The sequence below is a fragment of the Hydractinia symbiolongicarpus genome, chromosome 15, assembly GCF_029227915.1.
Source record: "Hydractinia symbiolongicarpus strain clone_291-10 chromosome 15, HSymV2.1, whole genome shotgun sequence".
Classification (NCBI taxonomy): domain Eukaryota; kingdom Metazoa; phylum Cnidaria; class Hydrozoa; order Anthoathecata; family Hydractiniidae; genus Hydractinia; species Hydractinia symbiolongicarpus.
Genome location: NC_079889.1, coordinates 2,661,906 through 2,686,767, shown reverse-complemented (window position 1 = coordinate 2,686,767; position 24,862 = coordinate 2,661,906). Strand labels below are relative to the sequence as shown.

Sequence of the window (24,862 nt, the reverse complement as noted above, 5' to 3'; positions counted from 1 at the left end):
CCTACGAAGGCCATTTTGGTTTGGAAGTGATGGTGTGAAGTTTGTAGGTTTTCTTTCAATCCTCCTTATTTCTTCTGATTACTTTTTATCCTATAGGATTATTTAGTTTGTTTTCACATGTTAAGGTGAATATTTCATCACGTTTTCTAGCTACGTATAAATCTTAAACAAACCAATTTTAAGTTTTTGGCTAGCTACAAAACGTACATTTTGAGGCAGCTAGCTATAGCTAGCTTTATTTATTCCTATACTTTTAAAGTTTTTATTCAGTTTGGTATATTATTATTTATTTTTATGTTGAAGTTGGGTCTACCTAGCTAGCTCCTCTTTTAGCTACATCCTGCTAAAAAGTGAAAGTAGCCAAATGCAGTTTGGCTGCAAGTGAAAGTAGCCAAATGCAGTTTGGCTGCAACAGATAGATAGATAGATGTGCATATTTTACATGGCTAGCCTCACAAATATTGAGGGATATACCCTGTCTATTATTTCCAGGAGGGGCCATGGCTTAGATGGAGAGTCCTAGAGTATTTAATGCTCATTTTGAGCGACGCAGACCCAATTAGGGCCCGCGCTCTACTAGGCAACTCCCGGCAACATCCAACGGCCCACACAGTGTGCCATCTTCCCAATTTCCCTCACATGGCTTGGGTTAACCCGGGGCTATGGTAACATTCACTCGCCCATGTTGAATCGCCGTCAAGAGGAATCGAACCCCGGTCTCCCGCACAGAGTACGAGAGCTATAACCACTAATCTACGGCGCCACAATTCTTAACAATTCTTATGCTAAATGCAGTTGGCAGCGGCCACTTTTATTACTGATTTAAAAATTTATTATGCAAAATAAAATTGCTGAGTAATTTTTTAAACTGAACCGGGTTAATGCCAGGCTGTTCACTGATTTCTTTTAAAACCGAAGCGATAAGGATTTTTGGAGAATGGTATTACCCCTATGCTCATGTATGACACGATTCACCTGTTAAGCGCTCAGCCTGGTGTTAACAACGGGCTGTTTCCTGTGTTTTTATTTAAACCGTTGTGATAAATTTTATTTGGAAAATTTTATTACGCCTGTTACTCATGTATGACACAATTTACATGTTAAGTGCTCAGCCTGGTGTTAATGACGGGCTTTTTCCGTGTTTTTATTTAATCCGTTGTGATAAAGTTTTTTTACCTGCAATAAACATTCAACCTGGTGTTAACAACAGGGTGTTTTGTGTGTTTTTTATTTAAATTGAAGTTGTGATAAGTTTTTTGGGGAAAAGGCTATTATGGTTATAACGCATGTGTGACACCATTTACCTGTACTAAGTGCTCAGTCCGGTGTCATGATTAATTTGTTAAGGTTTACTGAAACGTACTCCGCAAAATAAAATAATATTGACTATTTTCTTTTCTTATGACGGGGTAACAACAGGTTGTAAACTGTGTTTTTATTTCGGTTAAAGTTGCAGTAAAGTTATATATATATACATATATTTTAAAAAGTACATTACAACCGAAACACTATAATGTTGTGTGAGCTTTACTCAATTCACGACATATTCTGCATACCTGTACTAGAGCACTCCAATTATGGAGTTTTTTTAGTTTTTTTATGGGGTAACGACTGGATTTTTCCTGTGTTTTAAGTTAAACTGAAATTGCAGTAAAGTTTTTTATAAAAAGGGTATTATGCGTTCTCGGCCCACTGTCATGATTAAGTTTTGAACTTTTACGGAAACTTATTCCGCAAAATAAAATAATATTGCCCGATTGTTTTTGCTATGGCGGAGTAACAACGGTTTGTAAACTGTTTTAATTCAGCTTTTGTGCGGGAAATTATTTTTTTTTAAATATCTTACAGTCGCAACACTGCAATGGTGTGTGCCCTCCACTTGATTTACGACATACTGCATACCCGTACTAAAGCGCTCCACCTCACCGGGTCGCACAGTTTGCGGTTCTTATTAAGCGCTCCTCAAGGCGTTCAACAACAGTTACTTGTGGCTTAACCCGGCGTTTCAAACGCCGGGTCTCCCGGCTAGTCTCTTTAATAATAGCCGTATTTTGTCTGTCTCTGCGCAACATGGCGGAGCAAGTAGCGGGAGACACACGGAAAATCCCCGCGGCCCTGCAGCTTTATTTCGAATCCCCGGCAGACTCCGTTTTTTTACCGGCCTTGCTTTGCCGCTCATTGTAATAAACCAATCACGAGGCTCCATTTTCACTAATGACCAATCCAAGTGCTTCGCGGCCTCAACATGCCGACGGGAGGAAACATGCTACCCCTACGAAGGCCATTTTGGTTTGGAAGTGATGGTGTGAAGTTTGTAGGTTTCCTTTCAATCCTCCTTATTTCTTCTGAGTACTTTTTATCCTATAGGATTATTTAGTTTGTTTTCACATGTTAAGGTGAATTTTTCATCACGTTTTCTAGCTACGTATAAATCTTAAACGAACCAATTTTAAGTTTTTGGCTAGCTTACAAAACGTACATTTTGAGGCAGCTAGCTATAGCTATCTTTATTTATTCCTATTCCTTTAAAGTTTTTATTCAGTTTGGTATATTGTTCTTTATTTTTATGTTGAAGTTGGGTCTACCTATCTAGCTCCTTTTAGCTCTACCTCTGGCTAAAAATTGAAAGTAGCTAAATGCAGTTATAGGCAGCTACCAATTTTATTACTGCTATGAAAGCTTATGCTGAAAAATAAAATTGCTGAGTATATATTTTTTTAACTGAACTTGATAACGACAGGCGGTTTCCTGATTTTTTTTAAACCGAAGTCGCGATAAAGTTTTTTTAAAAATGGTGTTATGCCTATACTCATGTGCGACACAGTCTAGCTGTACTAAGCGCTTAGTCCGGTGGTAACAACGGGCTGTTTCCTGTGTTTCTGTTTAACCGAAGTTGTGATAACGTTTTTTACAGAAAAAAAGTACACACTGTTTACCTATACTAAGCGCTCAGCTTAACATTTTTCTGAACTTTTCCCGGGAACATTCCCTGAAAAATAAAGAAGGTTGGCCAGCTGCTTTCGCTATGACGGGGTAACATTGAAATGTAATCTGGGTTTTTATTTTACCTAAGTTGTCGAAAGTTATTTTTTGAATAGTATATTACACCGGAAACACCATAAAGTTGTGTGCACTTCACTTGATTTTCTACACAATATATGGCTGTACTAAAGCGCTTTACCTGAATGTGTGGCACAGTTGACGGTTCTTATTAATCACTCAATCTGGTGTTTAATGCTGGGTAACACAGCTACTTGTGGCTTAACCCGGCGTTTCAACAGAGTGTATTCTGTGTTTTGTAAACCAAAGCTTCAATAGTTTTTTTGAATAGGGTCTTAAGCCTAAACGCATGTGTCGCACGATTTACCTGTACTAAGTGCTCAGTCCAGTGTCACAATTATTTTGTTAACCTTTACTGAAACTTATTTCGCAAAATAAAATAAAATTGACCAATTGTTTTTCCTATGACGGGGTAACAAATGGTTGTAAATTGTGTTTTTATTTTGGCTAAAGTTACAGTAGAGTTATATTTTCAAAAATACACTACAGCCGAAACACTATAGTGTTGTGTGCGCTTTACTCGGTTAACGACATACTGCGTACCTGTACTAAAGCGCTCCACCTGACCGTGTAGTACAGTTTACGGCTCTTATTAAGCGCTCCACATAATGTTCAATGGCGGGTCACACCTTGACTTGTGGCTTACCCCGGCGTTTCGACGCCGGGTTTCCCGGCTAGTCTCTTTAATAATAGCCGTATTTTGTCTGTCTCTGCGCAAGATGGCACCTCAAGTAGCGAGACCCGCCGAAAATCCCCGCGGCCCTGCAGCTTTATTTCGAATCCCCGGCAGACCCCGTTTTTTTACCGGCCTTGCTTTGCCGCTCAATGTAATAAACCAATCACGAGGCCCCATTTTAACTAATGAACAATCCAAATGCTTCGCGGCCTCAACATGCCGACGGGAGGAAACATGCTACCCCTACGAAGGCCATTTTGGTTTGGAAGTGATGGTGTGAAGTTTGTAGGTTTCCTTTCAATCCTCCTTATATCTTCTGAGTACTTTTTATCCTATAGGATTATTTAGTTTGTTTTCACATGTTAAGGTGAATATTTCATCCCGTTTTCTAGCTACGTATATCTCTTAAACAAACCAATTTTAAGTTTTTGGCTAGCTACAAAATGTACATTTTGAGGCAGCTAGCTATAGCTAGCTAGCTTTATTTATTCCTATTCTTTTAAAGTTTTTATTCAGTTTGGTATATTATTATTTATTTTTATGTTGAAGTTGGGTCTACCTATCTAGCTCCTTTTAGCTCTACCTCTGGCTAAGAAGTGAAAGTAGCTAAATGCAGTTATAGGCAGCTACCAATTTTATTACTGCTATGAAAGCTTATGCTGAAAAATAAAATTGCTGAGTATATATTTTTTTAACTGAACTTGATAACGACAGGCGGTTTCCTGATTTTTTTTAAACTGAAGTCGTGATAAAGTTTTTTTAAAAATGGTGTTATGCCTATACTCATGTGCGACACAGTCTAGATGTACTAAGCGCTTAGTCCGGTGGTAACAACAGGGGCTGTTTCCTGTGTTTCTGTTTAACCGAAGTTGTGATAACGTTTTTTACAGAAAAAAAGTACACACTGTTTACCTATACTAAGCGCTCAGCTTAACATTTTTTTGAACTTTTCCCGGGAACATTCCCTGAAAAATAAAGAAGGTTGGCCAGCTGCTTTCGCTATGATGGGGTAACATTGAATTGTAATCTGGGTTTTTATTTTACCTAAGCTGTCGAAAGTTATTTTTTGAATAGTATATTACACCGGAAACACCATAAAGTTGTGTGCACTTCACTTGATTTTCTACACACTATATGGCTGTACTAAAGCGCTTTACTTGAATGTGTGGCACAGTTGACGGTTCTTATTAATCACTCAATCTGGTGTTTAACGCTGGGTAACACAGCTACTTGTGGCTTAACCCGGCATTTCAACAGAGTGTATTCTGTGTTGTGTAAACCAAAGCTTCAATAGTTTTTTTGAATAGGGTCTTAAGCCTAAACGCATGTGTCGCACGATTTACCTGTACTAAGTGCTCAGTCCAGTGTCACAATTAATTTGTTAACCTTTACTGAAACTTATTTCGCAAAATAAAATAAAATTGACCAATTGTTTTTCCTATGACGGGGTAACAAATGGTTGTAAATTGTGTTTTTATTTTAGCTAAAGTTACAGTAGAGTTATATTTTCAAAAATACACTACAGCCGAAACACTATAGTGTTGTGTGTGCTTTACTCGATTAACGACATACTGCGTACCTGTACTAAAGCGCTACACCCGACCGTGTAGTACAGTTTACGGCTCTTATTAAGCGCTCCACATAGTGTTCAATAGCGGGTCACACCTTGACTTGTGGCTTACCGCGGCGTTTCGACGCCGGGTTTCCCGGCTAGTCTCTATAATAATAGCCGTCGTCTGTCTGTCTCTGCGCGGATGCCCCGCTGAGTTAGAAAATCATGTTACGGGAATTTTTATCCACTTTGTTGCGACGGGTAAATATAAAGGACGGGTGAACCCGTGTATTTTCCACGGGCTAACGACTAGTCTCTTTAATAATAGCCGTATTTTGTCTGTCTGTCCGCGAGAGCCGCGTCCCGTAACGGAATCACGAAATTTTTATAATGCGCACTAATACCAAACGCGATATATTTTTGTCCACTTTGTTGCGACAGATAAATTTAAAGGACGGGCGAACCCGTGGATTTTTCCACGGGCTAACGACTAGTCTCTTTAATAATAGCCGTATTCCGTCTGTCTGTGTGTCCGCGAAAGCCGTGTCCCGTAACGGAAACACTAAATTTTTAAAATACGCACGAATATCAAATGCGATAAATTTTTGTCCACTTTGTTGCAACGGGTTAATTTAAAAGACGAGCGAACGCGACGGGGGCGACCCCGTGGATTTCTCCACGGGTTAACGACTAGTCTATATTATAATACCCGTATACGTCTGTCTGTCTCTCACGCAAAATGGTAGCTTAGCTGCGCAATAGCGAGAAGCACGCAATGCGGTATAAAAAGGACGGGCGCTCCCGTGGATTTTCCATGGGCTAACTACTAGTTTACAGTAATTTATCAATACTTCTTATTATTTCTCTCAAGCAATAACTTTTAACTGTTTCAGATGAAGCCATGAACAACAAGTTAAAAAATTGTGTGTGGATATATTAGAGTTATTCATCATGATCATCAACTCAAGCCAAAACTAAAAATGTTACAATCATAATGAACTATGTTAACTCGATGTCGACTCATCGATGAGTTGAAATATATCGTCAAAGATTTTGCAAGGATTTGTTGAAAGCCAATGTGATTTCATCAGTACAGTGGTTTAGTTTTGCCACACCATCTATCTAACAAAACTATGAGCCAAAAAAGAAAGTGACAAAACAACAGAAAGAAGGATAAGTTAAATAGTAAAAAACTCGATAAAATATTTACATCCTTTGTAATTAAAAAAACTACGACATTTATCGGCCTTCACTACGAAGTTGTACATACTACGAAGATTATCCGTTTTTGCTACGTTATTTTTACTACGCAGATTATCCGACTTTGCTACGACGTTATTCGTACTACGAAAATTATCCTTCTTTGCTACGACGTTATTCGTATGCACCACGAAGTTTAGCCGTCTTTGCTACGACGTTATTCGTATGTACCAGGAAATTTAGCCGTCTTTGCTACGACGTCATTCGTATGCACCACGAAGTTTAGCCGTCTTTGCTACGACGTTTTTCGTATGTACCACGAAGTTTAGCCGTCTTTGCAAAGGCATATATCACCGTCTTTGTTTAGAAATCTGTCCGTTCTTACTATGATGAAGGTACGACTTTTCTACGCTGAATATTCGTCTTTGCTACGACGCATTTGCGTTTGCTACGTTTGTTCTTCTTTATTAAACGTTGTATAGATTTCTGGTAGGTGTTCCTTTAATAGCATATCGAATACACGGGCCAGGTTAATACCCGCTTGACCAATTTCTGAAGAATTCTATACATAAAAGAAAAATTCGTTTAAACATCAAACTTTTGACATGACAAATGCTAGGCTGTCCTCTTTGTAATGAAGTCTAAGATCCTGACATTTGAGACTTTTGACAGACCAATACTAGTATTTTAAACACTTTTTAAAACATGTGGACTTTCACCTCCACGACAAGTGGGCAGTCTGTCAGCTTTATGACAAATTGACAGTCTACTTACACTGTTGTAGGACTTTGAATTGTCGAAAACAGTTTTCACGTCTTCAATAAAATGGAGAACATCCTCATACTCTAACATGTCTAGCTTCTTTAAAATCAACGTAAAATCCATTGGTTTACTAATCAACTCCAAATATTGAGGAGCCTAAAAGAGAAAAGACGTTGAAAAGATGTTGAATTTCGTGTCGTAAGTAAGCGTCATCAAATGGATCGCAACGGTTCACATTTCATACAAATTTGGTTTATGGGTAAAAAATACTTTTCAAACGCCATCGAATACTTTATTGTTAGAGTTTTTTTTTACAAAAAAATAAAATCAAATTCACCGAAATAATATCAATTTTTTTTGCAAATCATGAAAATAATTTGCGCAAAATTTTCGCGAAATAAAGTATCCACTGCGACCGCGATACAAAATGTAAACAGATATTTTAAAATCCATAAACCGTAGCATACAAAAAGCCCTATATTTTCTCGACCATTAAAAAAACTTAAGAACTCTAAGGAGAAACCCTTAATACGCTTGCATTAATAAAACTAGGATTCCAACTGTTCATGGCTAAATCAATTAAAAATTTAACCCTGGCCGATCACCGGCAAAGGTGCTGTCTCCCTGCGATCCTGTCGAAACACTATAATATTTTGCATAAAAAAACATGAGTTTGACTGAATTTTACCTTATCAAGGTCTACCGGTGATAGAAACGGCCAAGCGAATTCGTGTCTTCGTAATCCCATCAGAATCTCTCTGCAAGCTTTCAGCTAAGAAAGTAAGGAACAAAATATTGCAAAAGCTACACTTCTGTAGGTTAAGATAAACGCCTTCCAACTCCTTCCACTTTCTGAGAAAGTTGGTTTCTAAAAGTCATGCGAATTGGTAGACAGTTTTATAAACTTAAGTAATCACGCGATAGATCTATCAACACTTATCTTCAACTCAGAATAGCTCACCCACATCTAGACCACTTGGATCGTGAAATTTTTTACATCAGTAACACTGATTACGTTCGATCTTTACTATTTTAAAACCTATAGTTCCTGTTGTCTAAATTGAAAATTTTTTAAATAAAACATTTGTTAATTCGAAAATGCCGTAATTGGATTGTTGAATAAGTTCTTGTCTCCAGGTTATGTGAAATAGAAAAGCGCTCTACCATAAAAATGTCTAGCAGGTTTCACACACACATAAAAGAAAAAAAAATCACCAAACCTCATAATTATTCCCTCGACTACTTCGTCCAGCGCGTCTCTGGCTACGTGCAGAATACGCAACTTTACGAGTATTAGTGTGCGACTTATTTGGCGCAGATTTTTGCTTGTTGGATTTTAACTCGACGTCTGTGGGTGAATTTTGAGAAGATTTTTTTAGTTCTCTATTGGTACAGTCTTTTACATATCTAGGTCGTTTGTTTCCTAAAATTGGAGAAGTGTTTGACCAGCTTTCTTCTTCATCATTAGCCTCCTCCTCCTTGTCCCACTCCTCCCCGGATGATTTAGCAGACCGTCCTTTTCTTTTAGATATACTACTTCTAGAATTTTTACTGGTTGAATTTGTATGCTTAGAGTTTACAGCGTTTTTGGATGAGTTGTGTTTTTTAGTTTTTTTATTGTTAAAAATTTCGTTATCTTTTTTCTTAAATTTTCTTTTGGACGTTTTCGTAAACGCTTTGTCATTGTCGCAACTATTGTCGTCCGCACTTTCGTCGTTTTCGCTACATTCTGTGGAATCTAAGAGCAAAAGAAACCAGGTACAGCCAAATACAGGATTGTGATTGAAAACTCTAATCACATTTCTTGCTTGAAAGTTAGTCAAAAAGCTAATTAGAAAGCCAGAGAAAATAGTATGTTACCGTTTTTGCGACGTCTTTTTCTCGAAGGTAAATTTCTACATTCATAACAACTCCAAGCTCCTCTAAAACAACAAAATAAAATCACTTGAAGACAGCACAACAGAATGGTATGTAGTACATTGCATGCTTGGGGCGAACGAACGGTTGGTAAATAATTTTCGTAAAATCAAGTTTTATCATTTTTTTAAGGAAACTCCTGAAAGCTGAAACGATGTTTATAGAATGCATTTTTCTTGATATTCGATTTTGATGGGAGGTTGTTATACATACTTTTCGTTCTAGCTTTTTCATTTCATTAGAAAATAATAAAAAATACGCCTACTTGCTCTTTTATAAAAAGGGTGTCATGTTTTCCAGAGGGATTTCAATTGAGAAAATGAGCTTTGTAGTTTCGCAACCAAAAATGTTAGTTCTACATGTTTCACCTGAGAAATTTCAATTGCAAAAACACGCTCTGCAATCTTTTTTCATTAACCCTATTCAGGTTGGGGGGATGCCCTACCCTGCTGTTTTTTACATGTAACTTTTGATTGTCTGGCTTATTTTTTGTAGCTGAGTTTCTATCTATACGAAGTTGATTCAAGAAAAAATTAAAATTGCGCCCCAAACAGGTGGCCAGCTACGCCCATATTTAAGGTCCCTTATGCAAAAATTAAACATGAAATATTATTATTTAAAATATTAAGCGCATTTTACGATATATGATCAATATATTAGATTTATAATTTATTGTGGTGCTTACGCCTTTATTATGCCCTCATATCTTGTTGTGCACCATATGGGCATAATTTACGCCCATATGTTGCGGTAAATCACTTTTTATAGTTTTGGCACCCCATTTTTAGCTTAATTAACATTTTTAACACAAAAGACACCCTATTACATAAGTGTTGGCCTAAATAACATTTAAACACGAATGTATTATTATATAGAATCTGTTTTGAAATTTCCATAGTCAACATAAGATAATAAGATAATAATAAATATAGTCATTTTAGCGCCCCAATAAAATAATAGTTCGACCTGTACTTAAAACAAGACTAAAAACCCAATATTCTAGCTAGGTTAGAAGAAAAAAAATTATGCGATTTAATCTTTTAGAACATATTTGCATATTATATAATCAAAAAAATTAAAAACCAGCAATTTTTAAATTTTTGCACGTGACCAAACTGAAAATTTTGCTGCCATTTTAATTATTTTATGTCAGTTAAGATTTATGCCAAATATTTTTCAAAATAAGCCACTAGATCAGAAAATATAGGGGTAGGGTATTTTTGCGCCCCTCCAAGCGTTGACCAGGTCACTCATACCCCAACTTGAATAGGGCTAAGTTACTTCATGACATATTATTGAGAAATTCGTCACATTTTCCTGCAAAACTAACATAATAAACTGAGCTAAAAGTACTACCTTGGCACTCTCCTTAAAGGTGGATTGTGACATTCAAAATGATAGCTTAGTGGGCAAGTGTCACATAGGATCATGTGTCCATCAGTTTCACATACATGACAAAGATCTTCATGATCAGAATTCAACGCGTCCAAAAACTGTTGCTCGATCTCTTGGGCTTTTTTTGCTGCTAATGCCTGAAAAAAAATGCAACGGGATTGATATTGAGCCGACTTTCTTTTAAGACACTGAATCAACTGCTTCACCAAAAAGTAAAAAAAATTACTTTGCAGAAAGTATTAGCATATATATTATATATAATATTTAGAAACAACAGAATGTTAAAACAGTACTAATAGTATTAGTATCATTATAAACTCAGTTTGGATTTTTTTACCCCAAAATAAAAATAATTAGGGCGCACGAAGTTCATGCTAGCATTTTCGGGACGTAACCCGTAACTCTTATGCCATGCCAACATATTTCATGCTGTCTATGTCGCATGCTTTGTTATACTCAGTGTCGTTTTTGAATTATACAAAGGACATAGAGAATGAAATTCAAAATTCGTTACCATATAATAATCTGTAAAGTTTAAATTTAACAAAGCATATGATTTTAGACGATAACGCAAACCGTCACCATAGCCTGCAAATTGTATTTTTTTAGCTATAAGTACATATTTTAAGTAAAATATCACACACATACAATGAAAATATTTTCAGGTAAAAGAGCTACGAAAGGTATTTCAGGAAGTTTTTTTCATCCTCCCTTAGACAGGCAGACAAAAACAACAGCAATAACAGCAATCAACTTACCAAGCACTTAGGACATGTCCAAACACCTTGAGGTATAGTTAACAATGGAGGCTTTAAACAGAGCGAATGATAGCCATTTTCACATTCATCGCAACGTACTAAATGGCCATTCTTCATTGTCTTTTTACGGCAAGCATTGCAACGCTGAAAATGAAAATATATATATTGCACGTAACCTAGAGTGCACAAAGTTCTTTCTTCCAGCCTAGTTGTACTCCAGCAGAACTTAAAATGAGCATTTTTTTGCTACAGTTTTTACCACAGTAGTGGGGTAATATTTTTTAGTTATTTAGAAACCTATGTTTTTATAAACAAATCGATTTGTATTAATTTAATTTAGCTGGTTAATACCAACTACAACGAGCATCACTGTTACTTATTCAATGTCAACTTTTTAGGGTTCTGAAGTTATGAAGCTAGATTTTTATTTGTTTATTGAGGAGTTTCAACCACTGAAAATGGTTTTAATAAAAAATGAGTTTAAAATAAATAACTTTCTAACACGCAAAAGTAAAGTCTACGTAATTTTGCATTTGTGGGACTTCGACAATAATAATTTTAAAGATCTACCATATTTTCTGCTGACATATCCCACTGTACGCTGTTCTCTAATATTCCAAACAGCGTATGTAAAAACGATAACGTCTTCGCCTTATCCACAGTCTTACACCATTCAGTTGATATGTCATTACTGCCAGCGTCAAACGGACTTGTGTAATACTTTGGAAGGATTGACTTCTGAATTTGGAGCATGTACTCTTTCTAAAGAAAAACCGCAACAGCTGAAGATTAGCCACATGATTTACATTCAAAACAAAGAGTTACACACCAAGTTTTTCTTACCAGTTTACTTATATCATTTATAGTTTTTACATTTGATGTCCATTCTTCCAAGTCAACTCTTAAGTCACCTAATGAACCATGAACTATTCTGTTTGCAGATTCAATAAGGTCCTAGAAAAGATAAAACTAATGAAGATCTCTTGTCATTTATTTTTAATATGTATTCAATTTATTTACCACTCAATGTCCTATTTTTTAATTTAGATTTCTTACTACAGCTAGATTCTTAAATCATATTACAGAAGAACTATACTTTGTTCATCATATTGGAGAAGAACTATACTTTGAAATCATATTGAAGAAAAACTATACTTTGAAATCATATTGAAGAAGAACTATAATTTAAAATCATATTGAAGAAAAACTATACTTTGAAATCATATTGAAGAAAAACTATAATTTGAAATTATATCGAAGAAAAACTATACTTTGAAATCATATTGAAGAAGAACTATACTTTGAAATCATATTGAAGAAGAACTATATTTTGAAATCATATTGAAGAAAAAACTATACTTTGAAATCATATTGAAGAAAAACTATACTTTGAAATCATATTGAAGAAGAACTATACTTTGAAATCATATTGAAGAAGAACTATACTTTGAAATCATATTGAAAAAGAACTATTACTTTGAAATCATATTGAAGAACTATACTTTGAAATCATATTGAAGAAGAACTATACTTTCAAATCATATTGAAGAAGAACTCTACTTTGAAATCATATTGAAGAAGAACTATACTTTGAAATCATATTGAAGAAAAACTATACTTTGAAATCATATTGAAGAAAAACTATACTTTGAAATCATATTGAAGAACTCTACTTTGAAATCATATTGAAGAAGAACTATACTTTGAAATCATATTGAAGAAGAACTATACTTTGAAATCATATTGAAGAAGAACTATACTTTGAAATCATATTGAAGAAGAACTATACTTTGAAATCATATTGAAGAAAAACTATACATTGAAATCATATTGAAGAAAAACTATACTTTGAAATCATATTGAAGAAGAACTATACTTTGAAATCATATTGAAGAAGAACTATACTTTGAAATCATATTGAAAAAGAACTATTACTTTGAAATCATATTGAAGAACTATACTTTGAAATCATATTGAAGAAGAACTATACTTTCAAATCATATTGAAGAAAAACTATACTTTGAAATCATATTGAAGAACTCTACTTTGAAATCATATTGAAGAAGAACTATACTTTGAAATCATATTGAAGAAGAACTATACTTTGAAATCATATTGAAGAAGAACTATACTTTGAAATCATATTGAAGAAGAACTATACTTTGAAATCATATTGAAGAAAAACTATACATTGAAATCATATTGAAGAAAAACTATACTTTGAAATCATATTGAAGAAGAACTATACTTTGAAATCATATTGAAGAAGAACTATACTTTGAAATCATATTGAAAAAGAACTATTACTTTGAAATCATATTGAAGAACTATACTTTGAAATCATATTGAAGAAGAACTATACTTTCAAATCATATTGAAGAAGAACTATACTTTGAAATCATATTGAAGAAGAACTATACTTTCAAATCATATTGAAGAAGAACTATACTTTCAAATCATATTGAAGAAAAACTATACTTTGAAATCATATTGAAGAAAAACTATACTTTGAAATCATATTGAAGAAGAACTCTACTTTGAAATCATATTGAAGAAGAACTATACTTTGAAATCATATTGAAGAAGAACCATACTTTGAAATCATATTGAAGAAAAACTATGCTTTGAAGTCATATTGAAGAAGAACTCTACTTTGAAATCATATTGAAGAAGAACTATACTTTGAAATCATATTGAAGAAAAACTATACTTGGAATCATATTGAAGAAGAACTATACTTTGAAATCATATTGAAGAAGAACTATATTTTGAAATCATATTGAAGAAGAACTCTACTTTGAAATCATATTGAAGAAGAACTATACTTTGAAATCATATTGAAGAAAAACTATACTTGGAATCATATTGAAGAAGAACTATACTTTGAAATCATATTGAAGAAGAACTATATTTTGAAATCATATTGAAGAAGAACTCTACTTTGAAATCATATTGAAGAAGAACTATACTTTGAAATCATATTGAAGAAGAACTACACTTTGAAATCATATTGAAGAAGAACTATACTTTGAAATCATATTGAAGAAGAACTATACTTTGAAATCATATTGAAGAAGAACTATACTTTGAAATCATATTGAAGAAGAACTATACTTTCAAATCATATTGAAGAAAAACTATACTTTGAAATCATATTGAAGAAAAACTATACTTTGAAATCATATTGAAGAAGAACTATATTTTGAAATCATATTGAAGAAGAACTCTACTTTGAAATCATATTGAAGAAGAACTATACTTTGAAATCATATTGAAGAAGAACTCTACTTTGAAATCATATTGAAGAAAAACTATGCTTTGAAGTCATATTAAAGAAGAACTCTACTTTGAAATCATATTGAAGAAGAACTCTACTTTGAAATCATATTGAAGAAGAACTATATTTTGAAATCATATTGAAGAAGAACTATACTTTGAAATCATATTGAAGAAGAACTCTACTTTGAAATCATATTGAAGAAGAACTATACTTTGAAATCATATTGAAGAAGAACTCTACTTTGAAATCATATTGAAGAAAAACTATGCTTTGAAGTCATATTAAAGAAGAACTCTACTTTGAAATCATATTGAAGAAGAACTCTACTTTGAAATCATATTGAAGAAGAACTATACTTTGAAATCATATTGAAGAACTATACTTTGTTCATGACTAACATACTGCCTGGCAGTGAGCGAGATTCGATATTCAATCTTTTTTTATCTCGATACAGTTGACTCACCTCTTTTAATGCATTGACTGATGCAGTTGTTGCTGAATATTTTTCTGCAGTCTCACTTTCTCCTTCAATTCTAAATTTTAAATAAAATTGTCACTAACAGAATTAATATATTCAAGTTGTTCACTAGGCAAATGTTACGACAATGAAACTCTTCAAGTTTGACACTTGTTAGTTGGAAAGTAAAGGCAAAAAATAACAAAGTTCATACACTGGAGTTTTATTAAGAGCACTGATAACATTATTATAATTCGTCTTTAATGCATTGCGTAAGTGAAACTCTCGAACACCACGTGAAGTTAGTGACGATATCAGAGAATCAATCTCTTCTTTAGTAGTATACTGTGCCCACCTAAAAAAATCAGGATGAGGAATAATGTACAAGACACAAAGTAAGCAACGAGACATGATTACAAACAAAACAAAATTCAAAAAAAAAATTCTGATAATGCATATTATCTTTAATAACAAAGAGATAAAAGAAAGTAGAAACAGTAATTTAATTAATAGGATCCTGAGTTAAGGTGAGTTTTCACTTAAAAACAAAATGGAACAGATTTGAATGGAAATTACTTTTTCTGATCTGTTTTGCTTCTGAATGGAAATTCAGCTTCAGTACCTTCAACAGGTGACTGAATAACAGCAGTTGTATGAGCTTCAATTCTTTTTTAAAAAAGAAAATGTTTAATTTTCTTTATTATTCTATTACTTTGTAAGCAAATTTCTTTCCATAAGACAATAAATACCAGATAATTCAATAACAATCACATTTCTTACCGTTCCACTTTAGTCACTGGTGGAGGTGCAAGATTGAGTGAACAAGTAGCAACACCACCTGAGCAAACAAAAATGCCAGGAATTTCTTTTGAGAACATCCAGTATGTTCGACAGTATCTATCCATACCAAGTGGTTGTAAACGGAGAGCACTACGGCATATTGCAATCATTTTCTATAAAAAAAATTATTAACTAATTTCACAATTACTTACTTAAGAATTTTGGATTATTTTTTTAGTTTCTATAGGCAATGCTACTATTAGGGCTATATAGGTGACCGTGGTAAAATTTATTTAAGATGTCCAAAGAATACATGTTCATTGAACTTTGAAGAATACTTTTGACAAATATGAAAATATAATCAGAAGAGTTGCAATTATATTCCATTTCCTGAGAATATATATTCTTTATGGAAATTATTTTAATACTTTATTAAAGTAGCAGTTTTTTCCAGTCACAGCACGAGGCATGATAAAAGTCACATCACAAGGCATGACAGGAGACATCATGTCTCTCCTGTAGAACCAACTTCTGTGCAAAAATTACCTTTAATTCCATAGAAATTTTATTCTCTTCTCTCTGAACTGCTTCCATCTTTTCCCTAAGGATTTAGTAGTCAAGGTTATAACAGACCCACTAAGTTGTATTACACATTTTATAATTCAGAAAGGAATGAGTTACTAACGATTTAGCTACATACATTTCTAATTCTTTTTTCTTTTGAGCTTCCTTTTCACCTTCTGCTTTAATGGCATCAATTTGTCTTTGAGTCATTCCACTGAAAGCTGATATTTCCTATGGCAGAAAAAACAATTTACGTAACACTAGGGGACATGTCTTGCTCTATATTTCAAAAAAAAAATTAAAACGCTTTTAAAGCCTTTCTAAACAAGATATAGGGAAAAAAAATATAACTACAGGACTGTACAGAAAAATAAATGTGCAGTTTAGTTTTAAGGCCAGGTCATTGAAAATTCAAAATTAAAATTTTAATAAATATTATATTGGCCATTTTTAAACACCTATAGTAGCCCTATTTTCAGATTAGTTTGATCATTTTTAAAAGTAATCTTTGATAAATGCTCAATAACTGTAAACAAAAGATAAACATTGAAATATGGTATCAACTTACTGTTGGCTTTTGAGAATCTACCTCCTTCACATCTTTGGTATCAACAACTTCTTCTTTAGTTTGCGCAGATTTCATAAAGTTGTCAATCGTAGCCAACCGCTAGTAAAGTATATAAAGGCTATATTTGTGAAAAAAAAATTCTTAATTGCAAATTAAATGGAAAATTCTAAAAGCATGCAATACCTGCATTTCTTCTCGTTCTCTTTTCAACTTCATACGTTCTTTCCGACAACTTTCAAGTTCACGACTAAAACGAAGAATAACAAATGCCTGCCTCGATTATTTATACATTAAAAATGTGAATTACTTGATTATTCATACATCAATTCATACATTTCATACATTTTAAATATCACTTATGTTGCCATAAACAAGCAAAAACTTCTCAAGGAGGAAAAAATTCTGGTAAAGAAATAGGCTGAGTACATAATACAAAAAATGACAATCCATGATCCTGATTGTTTGGTTTGTTGGGATTGGTTAAAAAGATTTCGTTGTGAGATCAAAAAAAAACAATGGCATACTATAGCTTTAATTTTTCATCTTCCAATTCATCATAATGAAATGCAAAATCTTCTGATTCCAAAATGATATGCAACATATAAGTTAAAACCTAAACAATGAAAGTCAATACAATTTTGTTATGCTTTGCCGTCCAAGAAATGTTTTTATTACTTTTCTCACGTGAGACCGTATTTAAATAAATGCTGACTGTCAAAATGTCAATGCTACTTCTTTATAAAAGAACACAAGAAAGGTTAAATTACATCTTGGATAAGACAGGAACGGCTGTTTGGAATAAACTGAAAAGATTGAATTTGTTTTTAGGGGAAGAATTAACATCAATTGCTGTTAAAGATACAAATATGAAGAAATACATTGAACCGGATGAAATTCTTTGTTGAAAATCATACGCTTTATTATAACAAAAATTAAATAAAATTACTTACTGTCAACTGATCACAAGTGTTAATTTGATGAAACTCGTTTGATTCTAATTGTGCACTTATTGTCTTCAACTAAAAAAACAATGTTGTTAAAGAAGGACTATTCACACAACGATTTATTAAAGTTTAAAAAGATGGTTTTCTTCACCACTACCCACCTGGTACTCTTCACTGTTGCAAGTTAGTTCACTTTTTTTCTTCTTTTTCTAAAGTTTTTGTTTAGAAAAGAAATTATTTATAAAATTACTTCAAAAAAGAATGACATCCAATGTGCTGATAAGTCTATACGTTAGTACTCTAGTGGTTATTCCATGGTAATTCTTATTTTTACCTTATGACTTTCCCACTCTTCATCATCACTTTGTAGAAACAAATTTTCTTCATCAATACTTTCATTTAGTTCATTTCCAAGTTCAGCCTTTTCCACAGCTAATGCTGCAGCTTGTGCCATTTCCAATGCTTTTTTCTGTCTTTTTTTCTTTTCGATTTGAGACTTTAGAAATTGTTCTGTTAGATAAGATGCAGAATACTCTGTAAGTGGAAGATCAGCAAGTTCAATCTTTAAACCTTTGACCTAATAGAAATAAGACAAATAGCAATGAATGCTGACTGTGTTCTCGTTATCATATGGCTTAGAGTTAGGTTTTATGCCTTAATGTTCTGCCACCTTGTTTCAAGACTCTTTATCTTTCACTGATGGATCTCTTATCATTAAAACATATTGCTTAGAAAATTAGTAAACCTAGCAAAAATCGATTTTTTATTTTCGAATTTAAACAATCTCAATTTTTTTCTTCATGTATTAGCATATTAATTGTTTGGTAAACGTTTTATATAGACCAAGGAAATTATGAAGTAATAAAGTATAACTCAATTTGCCTGCTTTGCTTATTGATGTGCATGTAATTATCTCACCTTATAGTCATCACTTGTAAGAACAACTTTCAAGAAAAGTAAAAGAATGTTTAATATAACATTAGCTGCACCACCATCAGTACTTAAACCATCCATGAGTTTTTCTGTGAAAAAATATTATAAAATGATTTTAAAATTGGGAACATAAGAAAAAAATCTCAAGATGAAAGAACGAAAAAGAGAATTGTTTTTCTTTGAATATAATTCCTAAAATCACATTTATGTGAACAACTAAAAAAAATTTTGTTTGTGAATATAGATCGAAAAAAAAGAAACAATATAATGTGCAGCGCTGTCAAAGAAAATCCCTCCACATAAACTTCTAAACAGGAACAGGTAATAAAAAAATATTTAACATCTGTAGCATGATATATTTTAACAAACAAAAGGCCAAGAATATCACAGAAAAAAAGGTAAGACTAACAGTTTTGGAGTTTAAATATCTTTCACTGTCTCCAAAATGTTAGTGAAGTAAGGAAATCAAAATTGGTAACCAAATGCGATCATACACTAAATATGCACAAGATATATCAGTAACTGGATGATCGTTAAAAAACAATTTTACAAAATGGTTATCTGAAGAATGAAGCAAAATCACAAGGAAGTTAGTGGAAAAAAATCAGTATTCTGATTCATTTATCAATTTTGGGTAATGATGGCTCTTAAAGTCAACAGCAATCAAAAAGCACTAATGAGAAGCACTATGGTCCAGTTCACAAGGAAGTTAAGGACATGCAAAACTAAAAGGGTTTATATATAAATGCCTTTTGGAAAAAAAAACATTTCTTTTTTTCTATGTTATATTTTTGGGATCATTTACTACAGGAGCGAAAAGCAAGTTTAATGTGTGCAAAAAGTTGCATTCCTACAGAGCTGTTTAGAGTAACAACCTTTCTAATTCACCATGGTTCAGTAATTGCCAAGGTAAATGCATACATGCTCACAAAAATTCCCTATTTTTAACGATGCAAATTTTCTTTAAAATGAATATAACTTGCAGTAAGTGTTGCTCATATTTTCTCTCTTAGTTGGTATTGATTGGTGGGAGCATATATTGCAAAGCAAAATATAAATTGCTGACACGAAACGCAAGTTCACTAAAGTGAAGTAGGCAATTCCAATTTCTGCAGATGTTATTGAATTAGAAAGGTGGGTTGCATATAGTGTGAGGATGCAGCTCCCCAGGATTTCATGGCTTTTAAGTTTTAAAGCTTGAGTAGTATTTAGAGGAGTAAAAATAATTCAACCATACTACCTGCTGTCATATTTTGTTGATCTTCAGGTGAAAGAAACTTCTTAAACGTGTTGACAAACACCACTATCATTGCAATGTCACCAAACATCTTGTTTGCCAGACCCAATGGCATTTTCACCTGTTTTGCAATTGGGAGATTTTTTAAACCAACCAATTCCAAATCATCTTTTCGCTAAAGAAACCCGATGTATAATTATAGTTTTTTTACAGAGGGTATTTTCTCATATTTGAACTAACTAAATGCTGAAGCTTCAAATTTTAAAAAAAATGCAATCAATATAATTTTTTTGAACTGTTTGCCTCATGGTCAAACATGTGTTCGTTTGTAGCAATAACAATATAATAAAAATAAAAAGTAACATTCTTTCAAGGTACTTGTTTTTAAGGTTGTTTTTCATACCTCTAATGGCATAAAATGTTGCTGATTCAGCATTTGAGTCATCTGACTAACGCTCACTGTTCCTCCTGCTGTTGCTACTGTTGTTGGCAATCTAGGCTGGGCTGACAGTTTTGTTACAACTGGTTTGCCAACAGGAATGATAGGTCGAACAGGACTAAGTATTTTCAACGATGTAGGAGCTGTTAGTGTCAACAAGTGTTTTCTTGCAGCTTCTCTATTAAAAAGCAGAATATTGTGTATTAAGATGAATCAACATTCAAAATGAACAAGGAAAAATAGTTACTCTTACTTTTTATCTGTAATTATCTTTGCTTGTTCTTGTGGAGATAATTTTTTCCTATAATTTTAGTGTGTATTATTAAACTGTTGGCTTATATTTATCTGTTCCGTATTTACAAGATTAATTTGTCACTAACTGGTGTGACATAATTTTGAGAACATGTAGCCTTAAACATTCTCAATGAATGAAGCAAAGGCTATGCTATGCTGTATGTTTTCTGTGACTATCTAAGTTATCTGAGAGTAATTTTATTTATCAAGTTTTGAGATAAATATCTTACATGGTTTCAGAGTTGTTACTTAAAAAAAAATTATTATAAATATTTTATGTGTTATTTTTGTATCAAAACATCAGGTGTTGTTACTTAATTTGCTAGTTTAGAAAAAAAAATGTTTAAAAAAAAATCTTAAAATGATTATACGCAGTGTGTCGAATTTAAAAAAAAAACACAGCAAGTAATTTTGAGAAAACAAAACAAAAAAGTAATATTATTTCTTGGGAATTGTTTTTTTAGATGATGTTCTTTCTACTGGAATTTAGCTTGTCTTCTTCAAAACTCGAACCTTTCTATGTATACTGGTTTGGGTTGGTTCTTTTTTTTTAATTCATCTTCACATATTCTAGTGGTTTATGACCATAAGAAGAAGCTGTGAACTCTTCACTCAATAGTGACCCCACATTTGACTACTGAGATGATTGCAAAACATTTAAAGAGAGTCATGTGATATGTGGTCACAAATCAACAGATTTATAATGAACCAAGTTGGCTTTTGTTCAATAATGATAGCAACTGGTAATTTTATTATCACTTATTGGAACAAAATTTGGACATAATTTGGACGTATATGGAGTTTTATTTAACTGACTTACCATGTTTCTGGATCCATGTCAATCGCAATCACTACACTTTTGGCAGGAGCTGGAACTATTTGAGGTGAAGCTACGGTCTGCAATGGTGAAATGATCCTAAAAGCGATTCTAAAAATTAAATATATAACACACCACACTTGAGCATTCTTTCAATTGTGGTAACATTTCAAGAATTAGTTTAGGAAACAAAATGAACAGGAAGTTATTTGATAGTTTAATATGAATCTTCTTTCTAAGCATGGTCATGGTTTGATGTATTTAATAACACTATGAAGCATCAGCATTGCCTAGAAATCACCAAATTTTACACAAAAAATTTTGAAATAAGATAAAAATCTTAGGAAATGCTTCTCGTATTTCGACTAATTCAAGCAAAACTTATTGGGTGCCTTCATCCTGAACATGCATTCCCACTGCATGCACACGCAACAAAATAGTAAATAAAAAAATCAAGGTTTGCTTACTGTTTTTGCGTGTTGCTAAATGTAAGTTTATTGGTAATCTGAATTGGTATCTTGGAAACATTTACTGGTAATTTCAAAGGTACTGCTTGGCCACCTGGCTTGAAACATGCTGATGTCAGCTAATATGAGGAAAATAAGGCACAATAATAATAAATTTAATAATAAATTTACCTGCTTCTAAAATAACAATAATTTATTTTACTTAAATTACATAATTTATTTATAAAACTGTTTACTTATGTGTATCTTTGCGTATATATCCTAATATTTAAACCTCATCAAAAATGAAAACAAAAGTTAAACCTGAAGTAGGTAAGTTGTAAAGTATGTTGATCATATCCTTGATTTCAAGTGTTTTAAACAATGCATTGATGGAACTTACCATTATGCTTAAGTTACTTGAAGTTGGTATAATTTTATTGTTTGAAAGAATGTCCCTTTTATCAGTGTTATCTTTGTTGTCAACTTTTTGCACCTTCAGAACTTTAACACCGTCTTTATCAATCTTTTTAAGAATGTCATTAACTGTACATTCTTTCTCTTTTTCACTAGCAGAGATAATTTTCACAGTTTTTTCCTCTCTTTTTTTAAGAGGAGACGTGCCGGAACTTAGCTGTTTCTTGATTACTGACAATGGCACCTCCTCGTTATCCGAATCATCTTCAATGAAGATAGATTTCTTTGTTAGTGAAGAAGTTGCATTTTTCTTTATTTGTTCTTTGTTATTTGAAACCTGTTTTTTCGATTGTTTCAACTGTTTATCTTTCTTATGTTGTGCTAAATCAGAAATAATTTTTATTGGACCTCCCTTTGATGTTAAATCAATTACCCCAGATGATTGCTTCTCAGTTTTAATAGCATTAATTTCGGCATTCTTTTTTACAAATGTGGGCATCACAGTTTTTTTCGCAAAATTTATTCTTGTCTGTTTCATTCCCTTTTGAGGTAATTTCACTTCCTGTCCATCTACCTTTGGTGCAGTAGATTTAACTTGACTCTTCTCTAGTTCCATTGCACAATCTATAAAATAGGGAAATAATAAGTCCTCTAATGAAACTTCTCTTTTTTACACCAGCAATCTTTTATTTTCTCTGATTTCTCTAATAAGCATTAGAGTAAAATTTTAGTGTAAGATTCAAATCAATTGATTTTTAGTATGTTTAATGTGTATATAACTACAAATTTCACCTTCTTACCTGTGACATAATGTACAAATTAGTTGTTGTGTAATTGACAAACACAAAAGAGTACACAAAATCTTTACTTTTCTCCCCTTTTATGTATTTTATTTTGAATGTCTAAACAAAATTTTTGAAAGCCTTATCTGACATCATAATATAGGTAAACAAGCCTGGTCATGAGTGTTTTTACCTGACATCGCGCACCTCAATTATTTAGGTGTGCAATTTTCATAGGTTGATGATTTTAAACCTTATTAATGTTTAATTACAAAAAAACAAATATGAAGGCAGAGAACGATTTAAGAAAGCTTTGCGACTTTTTTTTGACTTAATTATTTTATTTGAAAAGCCTATTTCATCAATTTGTTTTTACTTGTGGCTGCACTAATGATTAAATATTGCTAAAAAATATGGTAATATTTATGTTCCGTTTAGTGGCGTTTTGTGATTTTATGATTCAAATTTTATATGTAAAAACTTGCTACAATATTATAATCTTTTCATGGTTGTCTTATATTAACATAATAAAAAATTAAAAATATTATCTACCATATTTTCCGGTATATAACCCGCAGTTTATAAGTTGATTTTTACAACTTCCACCATTGGTGCGGCTTATGTGATAAGTTTCATAATTTCTGTCATTTATTGTGAAAGTTTATACTTTGAATGAAGAAAATAGCACCAATGGGATAAAATGCGCACATTAATATAACTACATGCGCGATCCTATGTCTATGTAATCTTTTACTTCAACTACGTGATGTAATTTTTTTCACACAGTAAAATTGCTTTAACTTTCTATTGCTCGCCAGTGCTAATATTACGAGCTCTCTCTGAAACACAATTTTGGAGATCATTTTGTGTTGAATGTAATTTTAATCTATTTATATCTTTGCAATCACATTGAGCACATTTGAAATGATTTGCTTCTGGTAATAGAGCAATATAGCAGGTATCATTTTTAGGTTTAATTGACAGGTATTTCACAACCTAGTGCCCAGGACTTAATTATTAATTCCTGTTAAAAATATTGAAGAATGTTAAATTTTCTTTTTTATCTTTGCTACCCTCAAGCAACAGGTTGACACTGAAAATATCAAAAATAAATGTAAAATACAATTAATAAGACACATGCAACTATCTCCTCCTCCTTGCCACCATTCATTTTATTATGCACACTGTGATTCCTGAGATATAGATAGATAACAAAATTCTATAAACATTAGAAAAGAACGTTCCGTACATCACTGTTACAGACAATCCGTGATAATTATTATGTTGCCTATTTTTATGCAAAAAAAACTTACATATACAAAAAGATTTTACTTTAGGTTTATAACCTGATAGAATGGTTTTTTTGTTTGTTTGTTTAATCGCAGGGAGCAAGAGTTATTTTTGGCTGAAACTAATGTCTACAAATAAAAAGAAAACAGCGTTGTCTGATTTATTACTGTCGGCATTAGCAGAAGATCGACTTGTCAAATTAATTTTAATTCATTATTATTTCAGCAATCGGAGACAAGAGAGTCACTAGTTCAGACACTCGAGTCTTGTGTTTGGGGTTCACAAGTTTAAACG

At 32.7% G+C, this 24,862-nt stretch overlaps 1 protein-coding gene across 2 annotated transcripts; it reads right to left on the bottom strand.

Annotated features, from left to right (window-relative positions):
• Window positions 1-6,462: 6,462 nt before the first annotated feature.
• On the bottom strand, window positions 6,463-24,345 carry LOC130628541 (tyrosine-protein kinase BAZ1B-like). 2 transcript variants are annotated; one of them, XM_057441479.1, is made up of 28 exons: window positions 23,297-24,345; window positions 22,483-23,120; window positions 22,101-22,219; window positions 21,637-21,744; window positions 20,776-20,823; window positions 20,487-20,700; window positions 20,087-20,258; window positions 18,832-18,935; window positions 18,248-18,490; window positions 18,075-18,122; window positions 17,920-17,988; window positions 17,494-17,582; window positions 17,153-17,216; window positions 16,970-17,068; window positions 16,538-16,632; window positions 16,384-16,438; window positions 15,838-16,010; window positions 15,272-15,412; window positions 15,064-15,133; window positions 12,164-12,274; window positions 11,891-12,082; window positions 11,321-11,464; window positions 10,524-10,699; window positions 9,111-9,172; window positions 8,471-8,988; window positions 7,939-8,022; window positions 7,263-7,406; window positions 6,463-7,050 (listed from the first exon to the last, which is right to left on the bottom strand). In XM_057441479.1, exons 2-28 carry the CDS (start codon window positions 23,110-23,112, stop codon window positions 6,937-6,939), a joined length of 4,086 nt encoding a protein of 1,361 aa, XP_057297462.1. In that variant the 5' UTR covers window positions 23,113-23,120; window positions 23,297-24,345; the 3' UTR covers window positions 6,463-6,936. The 2 variants fall into 2 exon arrangements, with proteins under 2 accessions (XP_057297462.1, XP_057297463.1); XM_057441480.1 differs by having other exon boundaries at window positions 21,637-21,732; window positions 23,297-23,717.
• Window positions 24,346-24,862: the final 517 nt, after the last annotated feature.

Excerpts from the sequence above, each read along its gene's own strand:
- LOC130628541 (XM_057441479.1), bottom strand. The coding sequence starts at position 23,112 with ATGGAACTAGAGAAGAGTCAAGTTAAATCTACTGCACCAAAGGTAGAT. Across the intron at positions 15,134-15,271 it reads GCTCTTAATAAAACTCCAGT|AATTGAAGGAGAAAGTGAGA; the intron begins GTATGAACTTTG and ends TTTAAAATTTAG. Across the intron at positions 11,465-11,890 it reads ATATGTCAGCAGAAAATATG|CGTTGCAATGCTTGCCGTAA; the intron begins GTAGATCTTTAA and ends TTTCATTTTCAG.